General features: G+C 43.7%; 1 protein-coding gene across 4 annotated transcripts in view; it reads right to left on the bottom strand.

Moving 5' to 3' along the window:
* TTC7B (tetratricopeptide repeat domain 7B) overlaps positions 1-15,925 on the bottom strand; it is a 1,385,350-nt gene that overhangs the window by 268,777 nt on the left and 1,100,648 nt on the right. For all 4 annotated transcript variants that reach the window (XM_086937670.1, XM_086937667.1, XM_086937668.1 and 1 more), the window contains one exon: positions 9,237-9,439. In XM_086937670.1, the coding sequence (XP_086793796.1) occupies positions 9,237-9,439 (203 nt within the window). The remainder of the gene's footprint in view (positions 1-9,236; positions 9,440-15,925) is intronic.

The raw sequence follows: 15,925 nt of genomic DNA, 5'->3' as shown, positions 1-15,925 counted from the left end.
AATTAACCCCTTCGCCGCTCATGACGAGCTCAGCTCATCATGAGTTACGGCTCTCGTACGCTCATGACGAGCTGAGCTCGTCATGAACCGCAGGTTTTTTAAAAAGTCAGCGCACAGCGGGAAAACCTGCGCATGGAGTTAAAGCATCGTGAGAAAGAAACCAGGCATGGCGCTACTGCAGGCGGCGAATATTCCTAGGGTCCACCCCCTCGCTCCCCGTCAGACCCAGACCCAACTGGCGTAGCCAACCCACTGCCCCCACTGTCAGATGTGGCATGTGAGGAAGGCTCCTGTTCCGATAGCCCTGATGCACACATGACGCGCCAGGCCAGTAAGTCGTTCTGCAGCTTCTCATCCCTCCGAGTGAGTTACATGTGAGTTTCGTCAGCCAGGGACCACTCCCGTACATCTCTGAGCCAAATGGGCACCTCCGGGGCCCTCTGCCCCATCCAAGTAATCGCCACCCTGCGCCTGGCTAGCACCAACATTAATTGTAAGAATGTATATGAAAGTTTCGTTTTCTTGGTTTCTGGACTAATGCAAGGGATCGAGTGCCATCCAAAGGCCTGTAGCTGCAAATATTCGCTCCACCACCCCAACCTAGAATCACCTGACCAAAGAGCAGTCCCAGGCTAAGTGTAAAAAGCCAGCTTTCTCAGCGTTACATCTAGGGCATCCGTCTCCTCTATCCCCAGAGATATGCCTCACGGAAACTGTGGGCACCCTGTGAAAGGGTGCCCTCCGTAAGAACCTCTCAAACCGCTGCCACATGCCAGCCGTGTGTCGCACAACATAAGGAAGAGACGTGTCCGCCCCTCTACCCTGCATCATGGCGACCTGCAGAGTCTGGATGTCCGCCCTACCAGCGAGAAGGCTCGTCCCCCAATTGTTCTCGTCTGTAAACCAACGGCCGCATGATGCAACTGAGCCGCATAGTAATATAAGTCGAAGCGTGGTGCCTCCAGGCCCCCCTCATCGTAGCTGCGGACAACAGTGTGGAGAGCTATCCTACTACATCGACCCGCCCACAGCAGGGACGTGAGCAGCATGTTGAGAGTGCGGAAAACTCGTGGTGGGAGCGGACACAGTGAGTTCTGGAGGACATATAACGTCCTAGGAAGCATTTCAATCTTGGCGATGGCCAGCCGTCCCATCAATGAAAATGGCAAGGAATTCCAAAAGGACACCGACTGCTGCAAGGACGTGAGTATACGATCCACATTCCGGGCTAGCACCTGCATATCTGTCGGAGCCACTTGTATTCCAAGATAACGGAATCCCTCTTGCTCCCAGCGCAGCCCGAGGTCTGGTAGGTCCCCCAAGAACTCCGAATCAAGCCCTGCCAGTGGAAAGATCAAAGACTTACTGCGGTTATGTCGTAACCCTGAAGCTTCCCCAAACCGATCTAAGTGTTGCAGCTGTATCGGCAGTGCGTCCCGGGGAGCGGTCAAATAGAACAAGGCATCATCCGCATATAGGTAGATGACGTTGCACGTGTCCCCCACCCCGATACCCCATTGTGCCATATCTGTCCGGACCCGGACAGCAAAGGGCTCTATGGCCAGGGCAAACAAGAGCAGCGAGAGGAGATACCCCTGGCGTGTACCCTGTCCCAGCCGCCACTCCTCAGACCGTGCGCCCCCAAGTTTCACCCTGGCACGAGGGGCCGTATACAGGATGCGAAATGTTACAACAGAAGTTGGGACCTAGCCCCACAGCACGGAGGACCTCGAGTAGATACCCCTAATCAACTGTGTAGGACGCCTTGGTGAGGTCAATAGACACCAACACCATTTGCTCCTCCCGACCATGCACCTCATGTAGAATGTGATTCAACCACCGCAAGTTCTTAGTCGTATTGCGCCCTGGAATGAAACCGCACTGGTCCTCATGGACCAAGTGAGTCATATACGGCGCCAAGTGCGAGGCCAGTAACTTGCATAAGATCTTTACGTCTGTGTTGATCATCGTTATCGGACGATACGATGAAGGTTCATGCGCCACCCCCTCCCGGTTTCAGGATCATACATATTTCCCCCAGTGTCATGCTCGGCGGGAGAGTCCCGCTCTCAAACGCCTCAAGATACAACTGCAATAAGAGTCGGGGAAGTGCACCCTCGAATGTCTGGTAAAACTCAGGAGGGAATCTGACACTTCCCGGGGACTTATTTATTTATTTATTTTATTTAGCGATTTATAGAGCGCCTGGTGACCCGGAGGCATCCCCGCGCTATGAAATCATTGGAGACCGGAGGGGAGGGGGAGGGGTACTATTTGGGGAAAAGGAAAGTTTTCAGTCTTTTATGGAAGAGGAGGTAACAGGATTCCTCGGTAGACGCTGCAGGGCGGTACGCACCTCACCCAATGTCAGAGCTTCGTCCAGGTACTTCTGCGCTGATAAGGGGGGAATAGCTATCATTAGTGCTGCAAGTGCCTGAGGAGTGGAGAAAAGGGCAAGCCACCCTAGTTATGATCAGTACCCAACCGGTGGTCAGGTGGGCACATTTTTATTGTGTGCTTTATGGTCTATAGCACCCCTGCTAAACCATTTTTGTGATGTAAGATTGTGATATAAGAGGCAACAATAATGGCCAGAGAAGAGGAATAGTTTTATAAATTTCCGGGTGAAGACTAAGATTTCATGAGGTTTTCAAGGCTGTTTTTTTAATCAATTTCCAAATTCTGAGTTATGGAAGATAAAAGCAACATGATCCATGTAGAACTGGTAGCGATGTGCAGAGTGAACATGGGCGTCACAGGTGAGACCGATACATGCATGAAATCTAGTCTAGGTGGGTCCTCAATAAATGTCTTAAACAACAAGCTGAAATCCCATGTTTGAATAGTTTATGGTAAGCATTCAAAGATATGAGGCAAGGTCAGTGAACGCGTCCAAAATGTTACGATTCTGATTGGACAGTCCACAAAAATGGTTTACAATGATGTGTGGATTTGCTAATGAGAGTTTCAAGAGACGCATACATGGACAAGGTGATATTTTTACAGAAGTAATCTGGTTTGTGAATGATGATAAGCATACATCTTTTTCAGCTCTGTTGTGGCATGTTTAATACCTAATTGTTAGCAGCGCATCAAACATGAATTAAAATCCTATGGTGACCCACGTTTTGGTAATGCAGAGGTACAGATGTTTATATGAAATAAGCACATGAATAAGTTTGGAGTTTTTAACAGTGGATCTTCAGAGCATCCGATGGTGTGTGGGTGTTTTATGAGGGGCATTCGATGGGGTTGTTGGGTAGAACTGTTGAGTGGTTTAGGGTTCTCCAGTGTACGTGGATTTGTCAGTGGAAGTGGAGTTTTGCAAGGTCTTAACTTAAGGGAAAAGTGACATACGATAATATACCTGGGCAGGTAAAGAAATTAAGGTTTTAAAACTACAAACAAAACTGGTGGGACTTCTTTCCACTGGACATCCAATGAAAATGGGGCTGCAAATTTCATTGGGTATTACACAGAGCAGTGTGTAAGACTGAAAAGGTATAAAAGACATTAGTGTTTTTATGATATGCTGACGAACGACACTCAGCAGAATACCCATCTTGATGGCTTGGATCTAACACTTATCTAAAAAAATAGTTTAACTTTGTTAAATCAAATTCATCAGATCCTCAATAAAGAATGTATATTTAGAGGAAATGAAGCACAGACACCTCAGCCTTAGCTTTTTTGTGCTATTCTGACGTGCAGACTATTATGCTGCACACTTTTTCTCTCCTTTTAACCATTTTTCTTTTGGGTAGGGTGTCATACAAACTCTTTTTCTCTCTGCCTCTTTTCCTTCATTTTCCTTTACATTATTTTCTGAGCCTTTTTTTGGCAATATTTTCCCAAATTCTCTTTCTACAGTCAATAATATACCCTCCATTCGTAGCAATAATTTCTGATGCTCACAACCCATTCTTCCTCCGTGTGGGCTTGCTGCTTCATCCTTCCTAGCCTCATCTATGGGTTACAGAAGGCATAGAAGACAGATATTTTTTCATTTTTTACTCATCTGTTATGGTTTTCAACCCTATGCCCATTAAAAAAAAAAAAGATTAACAATTCATTGACAAGTCCTACCATTCTAGGAATTGTCCGATCATTTGGTTGGTTTCCCTACTCTAGATTCAATAGTGTCATGTTTTCTCAGCAATTCATCTTTTTTTTTTTAAAGTGAGAAAATGATTCGTCAGACAACCATTTGTTAACCTTGATTCCCCAAATTTGTGCTCACCAATTGGCTGATTATTCAGGCTGACGTTTTCCTGTTGCCATAGATACATTTATATGTATTGATGAACCTTTAGTGTGGGACCTTCTTTTACATGGGATTTATGTCAAGACACATTTTGAAGACACATTCTGGTCACCACTTTCAATCAACGTTTTCAAAGACAACTCAGCAACAAGGAATGACTAAGTTGGGCACAAGATACATTTCGTCTACCTCATAAAACAGAGTTAAGTTTCATACTGCGATTCAACAAACTCGACACAACACAGAGTGGTGCAAGAAATTGAATTCAGAAATGCTGCCCGAGTCTTCCAAGGATCAACAGAAACATGATTACATCCTAAATGCTTAGCTAACACCCACGCACCTTAAATGCTACACTTCAAGAATGAGGAATGCTAATAAATAATGCCCCACTATGTGCACGGAGTGCATTTCTTTTAATATCAGAAGCCTATTTTAAAATGGTGAATATAGAAGTGAAGTCTGTAATGTGTTTGTTTCTTTTATAGGAAACTCTTTCTTTGTAGTGTCATGCCTCGCTCTACCAGAAGGTAAACTTTCAGCATCTTTTAATGGGCTCGGGTATATTGAAAGGCAGAAGAAAGGTGAAACACAAAACTTTCCCTTGTGCGATTTTACTATTTGATCTATTGTCTCGTGCGTTCCCTTAGGGATGAATGAGAAATGCCTCTCTGAATAATACACGAGCACCTAGACAGCATCCAGTTAAGCCTTTTGAATACAAAAGGTTGAATATGAGATGCATTCTGCAGCTGTTTGGCAGCCAAGAGAATTAAACTCCCCTCTCCAATTCTCTCACATTTGTCCTTTTTTAATAGAAAAAACACAGGTTCATTAGATATATAACTCATCAGATTATTTTAAGGTAAAAAACTACATAATGGATTGAAGATTGCTGCAAACTAGTTTAATATACAAAAAAAACCCAGACTCTGAACATTTATACCAAAAACCCATCCACCTATTGATCTATCTAGCCTGTCAACTCTTTTTACCCATTTACACTCCATAAACGTAATAACTTTCAGCACATATGCACAATTCTACCCATGAGGCCATAGGTCTGTTGTTCTGCCATGGATAAGCCCACAATTCTACCCGCCAATCTGTGAATGTGCCTTACTGTCTCTCCATTCACTCATCTATCCACTATCTGCGAGTTAATCCTTCAACTCAGGTGTCTACTCAATTGCTTGCCATTCTACCCATGTACCCCAACTGCCTGTAGACCAACAGGTCTCGCCATCCTGAGTTCAAAGTGCTCACTGCATTACTCACAAAACCTATTTAACCACCTACATATTAAACAACCCACTTTTGATCCTAATCTAACCACACACAACCTTTCCGTCTTTAGTTCTAACCTCCAATCTACCACACCTCCCACTGCTACACCAATTTACTCCCTAATCTGCACATATTTAAAATGTTACCACCAAACTAAGCACCAGTAAAAGCACCAAATCAGGAATGCTAGGAGGAAAAGAACATAAAATGAAAGTTGGAAACAACCCTTCCAAAGAACAATACAATCAGCACCAAAAGAGGATGATGGGGAATCTGTGACAAGATGGAGTGTTCATCAGGAAGAAAATAATACTATACAAAGTAAAGTAAATCTCTCTTCTACTCCTGTTGGAAAAGGTCAAATGGAGGAATAGTCAAATGTCTTTTACTTAATGCCAGCTTGACATTGTATAACAAAACTAAATACAGAAAACAACAATCCATATGGCATTTGTTCATTTAAAAAAGACATTGCATCGGTAAAACCCACGGACAAAATAGAATAGTACTCTTTACTGCAGTGAACATAAAACTTATGGGATACAAACAGTCTAATCATTCATCTAGCTTTGATGGATATGGAAGGAGAAAGATGAAGGATGTGACAACTTAAACAATTTTCTGGAAAGAAGGAGGGTCTCATTCTCAACACACCCTATCAATTAAGACCTAAATGGAAATTTAGCTAAGGAAAGTTTATTTGTCTCCAAGCATGCAAGGCTAGGATGCTTGAAGAAGTATGCGATATTCGCCTCTCTTGTTGCGACAGACAATCCACCCTAAAAGTGAGTCTAATCAGAGAGGACCAGGTTAGATCCAGACATTTTAAGTACAAGGTCCTCAATGACCAGTCTGGAATCAATGTCACGTCCATTTATGGGAATGTCTAGGTTTTATCAGAATTAGATGATGCATGGGGAGCAGGTTTAGTGTGCAGTGAAGACAAATTCCAGTGCAACAGGGATGCACCCGACAAACGCCTTGAATGGTAAATCCCTTGAGCAGCAAGAAGTACACTTGTTTACATGTGAGGCAAAGTGAATGAGGTTTGGTTAACTTTATTTGAGGTTTTGTTTGTTGATTAAATTCCTGGCATCCACAATTGCCCAAATCACCAAAAGCAAAACAATTTGAACCACAGCCCAATTCAACAGAGTGAAGTTCTGACTACAGAGTCAAAAGGAGTTCAACTCCTGCACACATGGTGTATGACTGTGGTGTTATCCAAATGGACCTGAGCACCCGGTAAGGAAGCCAGCAGAGCTAAGCAAATCGCACAGAGCTCCACGGTGTTGACACTGCATGGAGTCTCCAGCAGTCTCCACAATCTGTTGATAGCCAGGTCTTGCAGATAAGCTCTTGAAACAAAGAGGGAGCAGCCTTTGATCTCACCCCCCACATCTCCTGGTTCCCCGGTGCCAGATTCGGTGGAAAGGTTCAACCACAAGCATGTTGTCTTCCTGGCAACACCACTACAATTTCACAAATGAGTCCTCGAATAAAGGGATAAAGCTGAGCAGTTTCCCACATACCTAGCGCCAATGTCTACTCAGGCTCTATTATAAGGAGAGAATCCACAAGTATGCCTAAAAATAAGGAAAAACCAACATGTTCACTCCTTAAATGATCTTGAGGACTGCTCAAACAAACAGAACAAGAAATCAAGGAAACCTTAATCACATAATGATCATGAACACCTGCACAAACAGCAGACCACACGTCTGACAAGAGTGGTTAGCAACCATGGAAGGAGAGTTGTCGTGAGTAGCCAATCATACAAGTACAACTACACAAAGATACCAACCTGTGCAGGTGCACCACAACAACTTTCATCAAATAGGTATCCTAGTGGTTTAGTGACACAAACTAATCCTGGAGTTTCACCTATGGCATGAACTGGCAGGAGTCACGATTTTGAGATTGTCACTGAGCAAGAATGTGTTACTATAGTGCAAGTTCCAACTGGGGTGAAGAACTGCTCTCCCAGATCGATTCTCTACCAGTAAATATGTTGTTAGCTGCTGGACGGCAGGGGCATGCGATACTGCTCAACCAACTCAGAGTTTCTCACTGTTTCTGCACCCATAACTGGTTGTACCAGGTATGGATTCATGCTAGGCAAAACCGCTGTTCAAAGAGCAGGGACAGATTCCTGAAGCACATCCCAGACCCCATCCGACTCATGGTGGGAGCATACAGTTCTCCTGCCCCCAGACAGCGTCCTGTACTCCACCCCCTTAATCGACTGCTTGGATTTACCACCTACTCAGACCAGGTGGCAAATCTGAGTGGATTTGGATCCAGAATCTTGCCTAAACAGGCAAAAATAACTTGGTACTCCTGGGTCCACGAGTTTATTCCCCAGTCAAGGTAAAAAAACGTATGATGGGTGGATTTACGTAATGAGATTCCACCTGGAATCCGTTATTCCAGACCCGTAGCTCCTAACCTAAATCTGGGCATCTCATTAGGGGGGCCTAGGTATTTTGCTTAAGAGTAGTCAGCATTCTCTGAACTGGATCAAAATCCAGGCAGAGGTGTTTGTCAAGTTTGGCCGTGTCTGTAGTATTGCAAGGAGAGGCATGGTGCTGGTAGGCACCGACTGGAAGCACAAGGGTGCTGGGTATCTTAAAGGGCTACATCTTCACTGTGAACAGGGGCTAACGTAGATAGTACATGCACCAACGATGTAGACCACGGTTGGACATCATAGGAATTTGCATCCAAAGGACGAGCATCAGGTGCAGAAGTAAAAGCTGATCTTGAGGCAACAACGTTAAACGTAGTCGTAATCGCCTTAAAACGTTTAGTTCCTTGAGATCAAGTTTATTTAGACCAGTTTCAACAACTTGTTGATTGAGAAAGAGTGATAGGGGAAAGTAAGTTCTCCAACTGACTTTCACAGCATAACATGCTCATGATAGGTCAATTTAACTGAGTGCCTAGAGGTAAAGGTGAAATATTGGAGTTTTACTCTTTGTTCTCCTATCTTGCTACATAGTGGGTAGACTCAAGCTGCAGGCCATGGAACCATGGTATTTAAATGTGGCAGCCAAGGTTTTAGCCTTACATTCTTTCAAGGTCTTGAGTGTGGTAGGTGAACTGGTCTTTGTTGTAGAGACTGAGCTCCAGGCACCACATTCTTTTATTAAAGGGGGTCATCAACTTCTCGTTCCAACTCTTTGTACTTGGACTAAAATCATCCTTAGGTGGCACAATTAACAGAAAACACTAAACATAAATCACAAAACGCCCATCAAACCTAAATAAAACCACCCAGAGAGTGAGGTGAACAACTGTTCTTAGCATTTATGCGCAGAAAAAAGACCTGACGCATTAGACAATGAGTGGCAACTTACTGGAGTTGTGCCATCACATCTGCTGATGGCAGTGCAACTCTGTGATGGGTAGCACACTGGTGTCACTAGCGATCAAAGCTGTGATAAAAAAAATGTCCAGGTCTGTTCTGATACCTGGGGATATTTTAGTATACTGAGAATACGCTGAAAGAAACTATCTTTTGAAGCTTGTTATTCTGGAGATTACTGATAAACTTTGGCTGGCAGCTGTTGGGCAAGACACTTTTCAAAACAACAGGTGTTCACACTTAGCACATAGTCAAACATGCATAACACGAATAATACTTTACTCTTCACCGGTCACACTGATCGCTTGATAGACTTACCAGCCTCTGCATGCTTTTCACATGAGTGGGACTGATCGATAATGCTTCTTCATACCAACGCTTGGCCTCGTCAATATTTCCTCGAAGCTCTGCCACTTGGCCCCTCATATACAGAACGTTGTGAGACATTGAAAAGAGGTTAGCAGCCTCTTGGGTACACGCGGTGGCTTCAGCAGGCTTCCCAATGCCAATGTACACTTCAGCTGTAAGCACATCAAACAAACAATTTTCTTTTAGACTCCTTTGCTTTGAAAAACATTATTCCCTTAAACTGATTGGATCACTGGTTTAGTATTTACATTCAACACACCAATGCGTTGTTATTTTTCTTTTTGATTATTCACCTTTACAAAGCAGTAGCTATTATAGAAATCTTGAAGAAAGCCACAACACTATCTAGGTCTTAGACTGAAACATGTCGATCACTATCTAGTACGGCTAAATCTAATGTCTGCAGTCGCACTCTTCATTTTCTGTTTTAAACCCTAGCACAAGTTAGCAAGTAAATAAAGTTCAGTAGGCTAACCTTGTAGTTAGTTTTATTCACTCACGTACTTGCACTGCACTTCTCCCATCACCCCATCAGTTCACACTGGGTTTTAGAAATAACTCCTCCAATCTAAAAACATCCCTGAGCTCCCCCCTCGCAGCAAGTGGGTTGTAGTCTGCATCATGACTAGGCTTCATGATGCGAAGAGGATTCCCGATGATGAGGCATGACACCATTGGTGTGTGAGGGAAACCGTCCTCAAAAGGGAAACCCCCACCCCTCCCACTTCTTTGACGTTTCATTGGTGCAGCAGACCCGAGGGCTCTGTGTGTATTGAATGTTATAACAAACTGTGCAGCAACAAATGTATATTCGTATGTAAAGGTCGAACAAAAGACGGTCAAATCATAATATGTACTGCAATCTTTTTGCTTTTCTGTGCCTATCCTTAATAGGCTATTTCTGAGTTGGGAAACATTATTTGTTGAAATTAAATCGTTGACTGCAAAAATATTTTTGAGAACTCGATTTAAAAGCAGCTCCAACTGACTTCCACAGCATAACATGCACACTGAGGGGTAAGGAGTAGACTATGGGGCACATGCATCATTGAAAATTGCATTCGCAAATGGTGCGAATTGCAAAAATCGGCCGTTTGCAAATGCAATTTGAACTTTTGGGATGCATCACAATTTATTTACTTTTCGCAATTTAACTCCTTGAATGCTCATGACGAGCTGAGCTCGTCATGAGCCACTCGCTCCGGTGCTCATGACCAGCTCAGCTCGTCATGGCCCGTGGAACGCTCAGGTGCGGGGAGAATTCCCCCGCTGTGCTGAACGTTCCACGGAGCCAATGCACCTGTGACAAGCTGAGCTCATCATGAGCACAGCAGCGCCATAGCTCAAGACGAGCTCAGCTCGTCATGAGCATGGGAGCGCTGTGTGCGCCCCCCTCCTCCCAGCACAGCGGGAGAATAACCCCCGCAGCGAAGGGGTTAAGAAATCGCAAAATTGCAATTACTTAAATTGCGATCGCATTTAAGAAATCTCAAATTGAGATTCCTTAAATTCAATGCATCAACAAAAAAAAAATCGCGATTTTGCTATTAGGGGGAGCAAATTACCATGAAGTTGACCTTCATGGTAATTTGCAAAAACTTTGAAAAATGCACTAAAGTGCATTTTTCAAAGTTCCATTTTACACACACACATGCCCTTGGGGCATGTGCGTGTGCAAGAGGTACTTATAGGCAGATTTCAGGGGTGCAACAGGGTATCCTTTTGACACCCTAGCACCCTTGAAATTGCATTCTCAATTTGCGATTCTCTAATTGAGAATCGCAAATTGAGAATGTTTTCCCATTCATTCCTATGGGCCTTTAGGCCCATAGGAATGAATGGGGAGGTATTCCTTAATTGCAATTCGCAATTTGCGAGTCGCAATTAAGGAATTTTAAGAAATCGCAATTTTTTTTGCGATTTCTTCATGCATAGCCATTTGCGATTCCTTATTAGCAAATCCTTATTTTTCGCTAATAAGGAATCACAAATGGCAATGTTGATGCATGTGGGCCTTAGTAGATTCTCAACGTAGCTCCTCGATAGGCCTATTCCTTTGGAGATGTCCTCCCACGGTTCTCTCATGGATATGTGCTAGTACGAGTGGGGGTGACTTAGGTTCAGCGTCTCCATGGCCAAAAGGAGGCATGATGGGGTAGCCTTTGGTCTATCGTCAATGGTTTCGGTAGTCAAAGCTGCTGAGCTTGCAAATGCCTGCTCGCTGCCTTGGCCAGCATCATATCCCTCATATCGGGAGATTTCTCTGCACACCAGGGATGCTTTCTTCGAGCACCCATATCCATTTCTGAATCTAAAGAGGTGCCCAATGCGGCTGCCTTATGACAGAATATTAGCGTCAATCTTTTCACCATTTTAGTGCTGCACATTGCCACGGGAACAGATATATAAATTATGGATTTCCTTTCAGTAAACAGAAATGCCCACGTTGGGTAGCACTGCTTTTGCTTCACTGCAACAACGCATCAAATCTTACTGTTTGTTTTTGCAGTAATACCCAGCAAGCTCCACACACACCAATAAATACACCAATCTTTCCCCACTCAGAACCCTGCTAGTATTCAAACGCCGTCACTCCCCATTGAGCCAGATTCACTGGTTAAAAAAATACATTACAAAAAAGAAGGTCTTTTCCACAGATGAACCTGCCCCTGCATACACATCCCGTGAGAGTACAGCTTGTAGGGAGCAAAATGTGAAAGGAGTCATAGCATGATCTGTGGGAGCTGCTTGGCTAAGTGTGTGAAAAGAGGGATCCAGGATGGCAGCTTCCATCTCTGAAACATAAGTCAGGGCGCAAGCAGTGATGTTAGAAAAGCTGTCTATATCCCTGTTTCGATGGAACTAGGAATAATCTGGGCAGCAAGGATCACTGAAAGTGCTAATAGGAGATCGGAGCGAAGGGGTAGGAGGCCAAAGCGTCATATACACATCCATATGAAGCAAGCCATGGTGTATACCACTTTTTGATTTAACAACCAAAGAAAGTCAAATCAGCCTCATCGTTGAAGGTACAAGAAGAACATTTTGAGGACCGAGAGGATTGGAGTGGAGTGCGATGCTGAATTTTCAAAAGCCAGAGGTGAAGAACAAACATCAATTTTCACCAGGCAGAAAGATAGTATTCAAATCTGTAATATTTATGAGGAAGAGTTTAGCCTGGGCACTTGGCTCAAAGAGGCTGAAAAATGTCACAAATAATCACATGGAAATCATGGCAGCAAACGTATTAGCACACTTTCCTTCCTGTGACTTTCACTAGTCGATAGTCCTTTCTTTGCTATCGCTCGTCCAATACTCCCCTATGATTACTTCAAGTTTTCCAATTATTACAATCCTGTTCTCTACATTTTCCTTATTTTCTATTAAGATTACCACGGTTTACTCATAATCCATCCACGTTTCAAAAAGACCCTCACCCCTGTAAACAGGCCTCATAAAGAACAGTGCCTTTTTGTGAACTGCAGCCTTAGTGAGGTATGTGCGTTGTGATGTATATGGCTCTCTGATGCGCTGTTTCTTATTACATGTCTGTGTGGCAGGGCCCTGAATGTTCTGCAGTAAAGACTAAAATCTCAGCTCACAAATCCCTCCCATTGGCCAAACTGAACAAATTACTTAACCTCCGCTCTCCTTCGCTTGGTGTAAAAGCCTTTGATAGAAGACTTATCGGAGCAAGGAAACTCCCTTTGAAACATGTGTAGGCCACCTTATCTTCCTGCAATGGGGAAAAGACATGGATAGCACTTCAGCACAACCTAATATGGTCTTTTTTTCGCCATCCTCCATTCCAGTAGCCAGGACTTTATGGCTGCTTTTCACAGGTTCTCACGACTGATCATGCAGTTGTTATCTTTACTATTGGCAGTAAAAGGAACACACAACTAGCATACACCAATTATTGAAGATAAATGATTTACATCAGAGATCAGTTTTACTACACAGTAAATAAGGTACAAGTCCAAGAGGGCAAAAGTCTCTTTATTCAAGAATCCTGGACATCGCTTCATTTATCTAATGGGAACAATGCCAAATTGTAGTGCCTACATAGATACCTTAAAAGATCAGGTGTGGAAAATGATTCAAACGAGAAGTTTTTGTGGGTGTAGTTGTAGACGATGGTGCTTAGCAGAGGCCAGTTGCCATGTACATTATTCTTTCCCCACTGGGTGCATTCGATATTTAAGTGGAATTGCCTATTTAACAGGGTTCTTAAATGTGTTAACCATGAGTTCTGAAATAAAGTAGCTTAGTAAAATCCAAACGTGCATGAAACATTAAATTAACAGCAATCAACTTTCCACATACTACATGGCACTGCTCTAAATCAAAAGAAAAGGTTGGTTCACGCAAAAACTCAATACTAGAAGGTACACCCGCAGAAGATGGCTTGCTGATGCTTCTGGGAATATGGGACCAACACAGTATGAATGCACGCGTTAGAACACAGAAATAATGACACCGTCCCATGATACAGTCACTTTATGAGGCCCCAACCACCACAAAAGGGCGCACAGACATGGATTGGTGTGAGCTACTTGAAAAATATGTCTCTGAGGGCAGACGCTGCCATAAGAAATAAAAAAAACACTTTGGGGACCATGGTCTGCGGTAAACACCTTACACTGAGAGTGGGAAATATACAAGGTAAATACTGATTGTGATCGCGATACTAGACCAAAGGGATTTGAAAGTGACTTGAATGTAAAGCAAAATCCATAAACCCAGCATTTAATCAATCCTGCTAAAGTACATCTTGTATTATGTGCTCTGTGAATGTGGTATGACTGTATGCTCACTCCAGATGCACCACAACAAGAAGTAACATTAGCAAAATGTTCGACCAGGTGAGGAAACAAATCATCGCTGTCTGAAGTAGCTGGTATAAGGTCGCACCAGGCAGAGGAGACTTGTTTTAAGAGGATTTTAAAATGTAAACGCTAGTTCTTTAGGCACGGTTCGGAAAAACAAATTAAAAGAAAACTGGCTTGTGGGGGGAGAGGCGATGGAAAGGAGAGTCAGGGGTTGCCCTCTGAAGAAACAAGAAACCAAAGTCCGAGCACAGGGAAGATAACACCACGATTGGCGTAGGAGGGGCAAAGTTCAGGTCAGTGGCCCAGGTAGATGTAATATTAATGCGGCCTGTAATTGGAGCAGGACCCGTGCCAGTTCTCCAGCAGAAGGTGGGGACACTCTGCCTGGCTTAGCATTACAAATGATCGCAGGGGGATACTTACTTGGGTGCACCTGCTAAGAAGGGAGAAAAGTCTTGGAGAACCTCCTGAGCTGGCGCAGCTGCCTGCTCATGGCATTAAATACTTCCATCTCGCAGGCGCACTCCTGAGGGCCAAGCATGCTTGACTCCGAGTGATGAAAGCAGTCTCACTGAAGAGGAGGTGGTGATCTGCTGGGTTATTATTGGAGCGTTTATACTTCAGTATGCAAGCGTCGAGTGGATTACACGGACAGGGGGCCCTGGAGCAAAGCCTTCAGTGTTTGTAATGCTGCACCCCCTCCCTACTTCCAATTCATGGCATATGGCTACCTCAAAATAAGAAACATTTGTCACATTTAAATCATAAAACGTTGAATACTTCAAGCCAGAAGAAGAGTTTCAGTGAGGCTTAAGGGCCCACCCTACGAGAAATATTGACAAAACTGACATGCAGCAGTGTTCTTAAATTACTACAATCCGCATATGCACTGTAAAATGAAGCAAGCAAACCACATGGGTGTAGGGATATTTTAAAAGAATAGTCCAAAAGCAAAGTTAAGTGTTACTTTCTTCTAATAATATATCCAATTTTTAACATTAAAAATACAGTGTGAGCAAAGGAGCCACAATGTGTGACAGAATGTGGAAGGCGGCCAAGAAAATGTTATCAACTATGGATGTTCATTCTTGCCGTTCATATTTTCACATTATCAAACGCTGCTGGGAATCAACTCTGTGCTAGGAGTGTCACGTTTAGCCAGTCCAACCAAACGCACGATGCATGCTGGGATTTTTGAGTCCATATTAACAAATCTAAACACAAAATGCAATAAGCTGTTTAATAAAATACCATGAGTAACTTATGTTGCTGCACCAGGCATGGGGCCACTTAGGAACTGTGAATATGTTTCATATTTCGAACACTGAGGTAAAGTTCAGTTATCTTTTTTTAAAGCACAGTTTAATACATTATTTCAAACAGGCGCTCGGATGACAGAAGTGGTGGGAGTTCAGAGGTAATCTGGAATCCTTTCTTTGACACCTACTACCAGCAGGTCATGAGTGACAAACAGGTGTTAATGTCTGCCCCATGACACGTTGTCTCCGTTCATAATATGACATTACCCTTTACCAAAATGATGCTGGTCTGTGCTCGTCTGGGACAGGCTAAGTGCTTTTCTGTGCCAGAATCGCACCCACCCTTGACACCCATCTGCACCTTCCCGGGGGGCGCCAACAGTTTTAAAACCATTGCCATTTAGCAGGGATCAGGCCTCGGGGCATCCGGCACCAGCCAGAATATTTTTACGAGATAGCATGTGAATCTTTGGGGCCACAAACTGAAACGACTTAAAACTATTTCTAATAAACCGACACTGCATCACTGCTGTGTGCCAGGGATGTT

This window comes from Lissotriton vulgaris, chromosome 9, assembly GCF_964263255.1.
Source record: "Lissotriton vulgaris chromosome 9, aLisVul1.2, whole genome shotgun sequence".
NCBI lineage: Eukaryota > Metazoa > Chordata > Amphibia > Caudata > Salamandridae > Lissotriton > Lissotriton vulgaris.
This window is presented reverse-complemented; position numbering and strand designations above follow the sequence as displayed.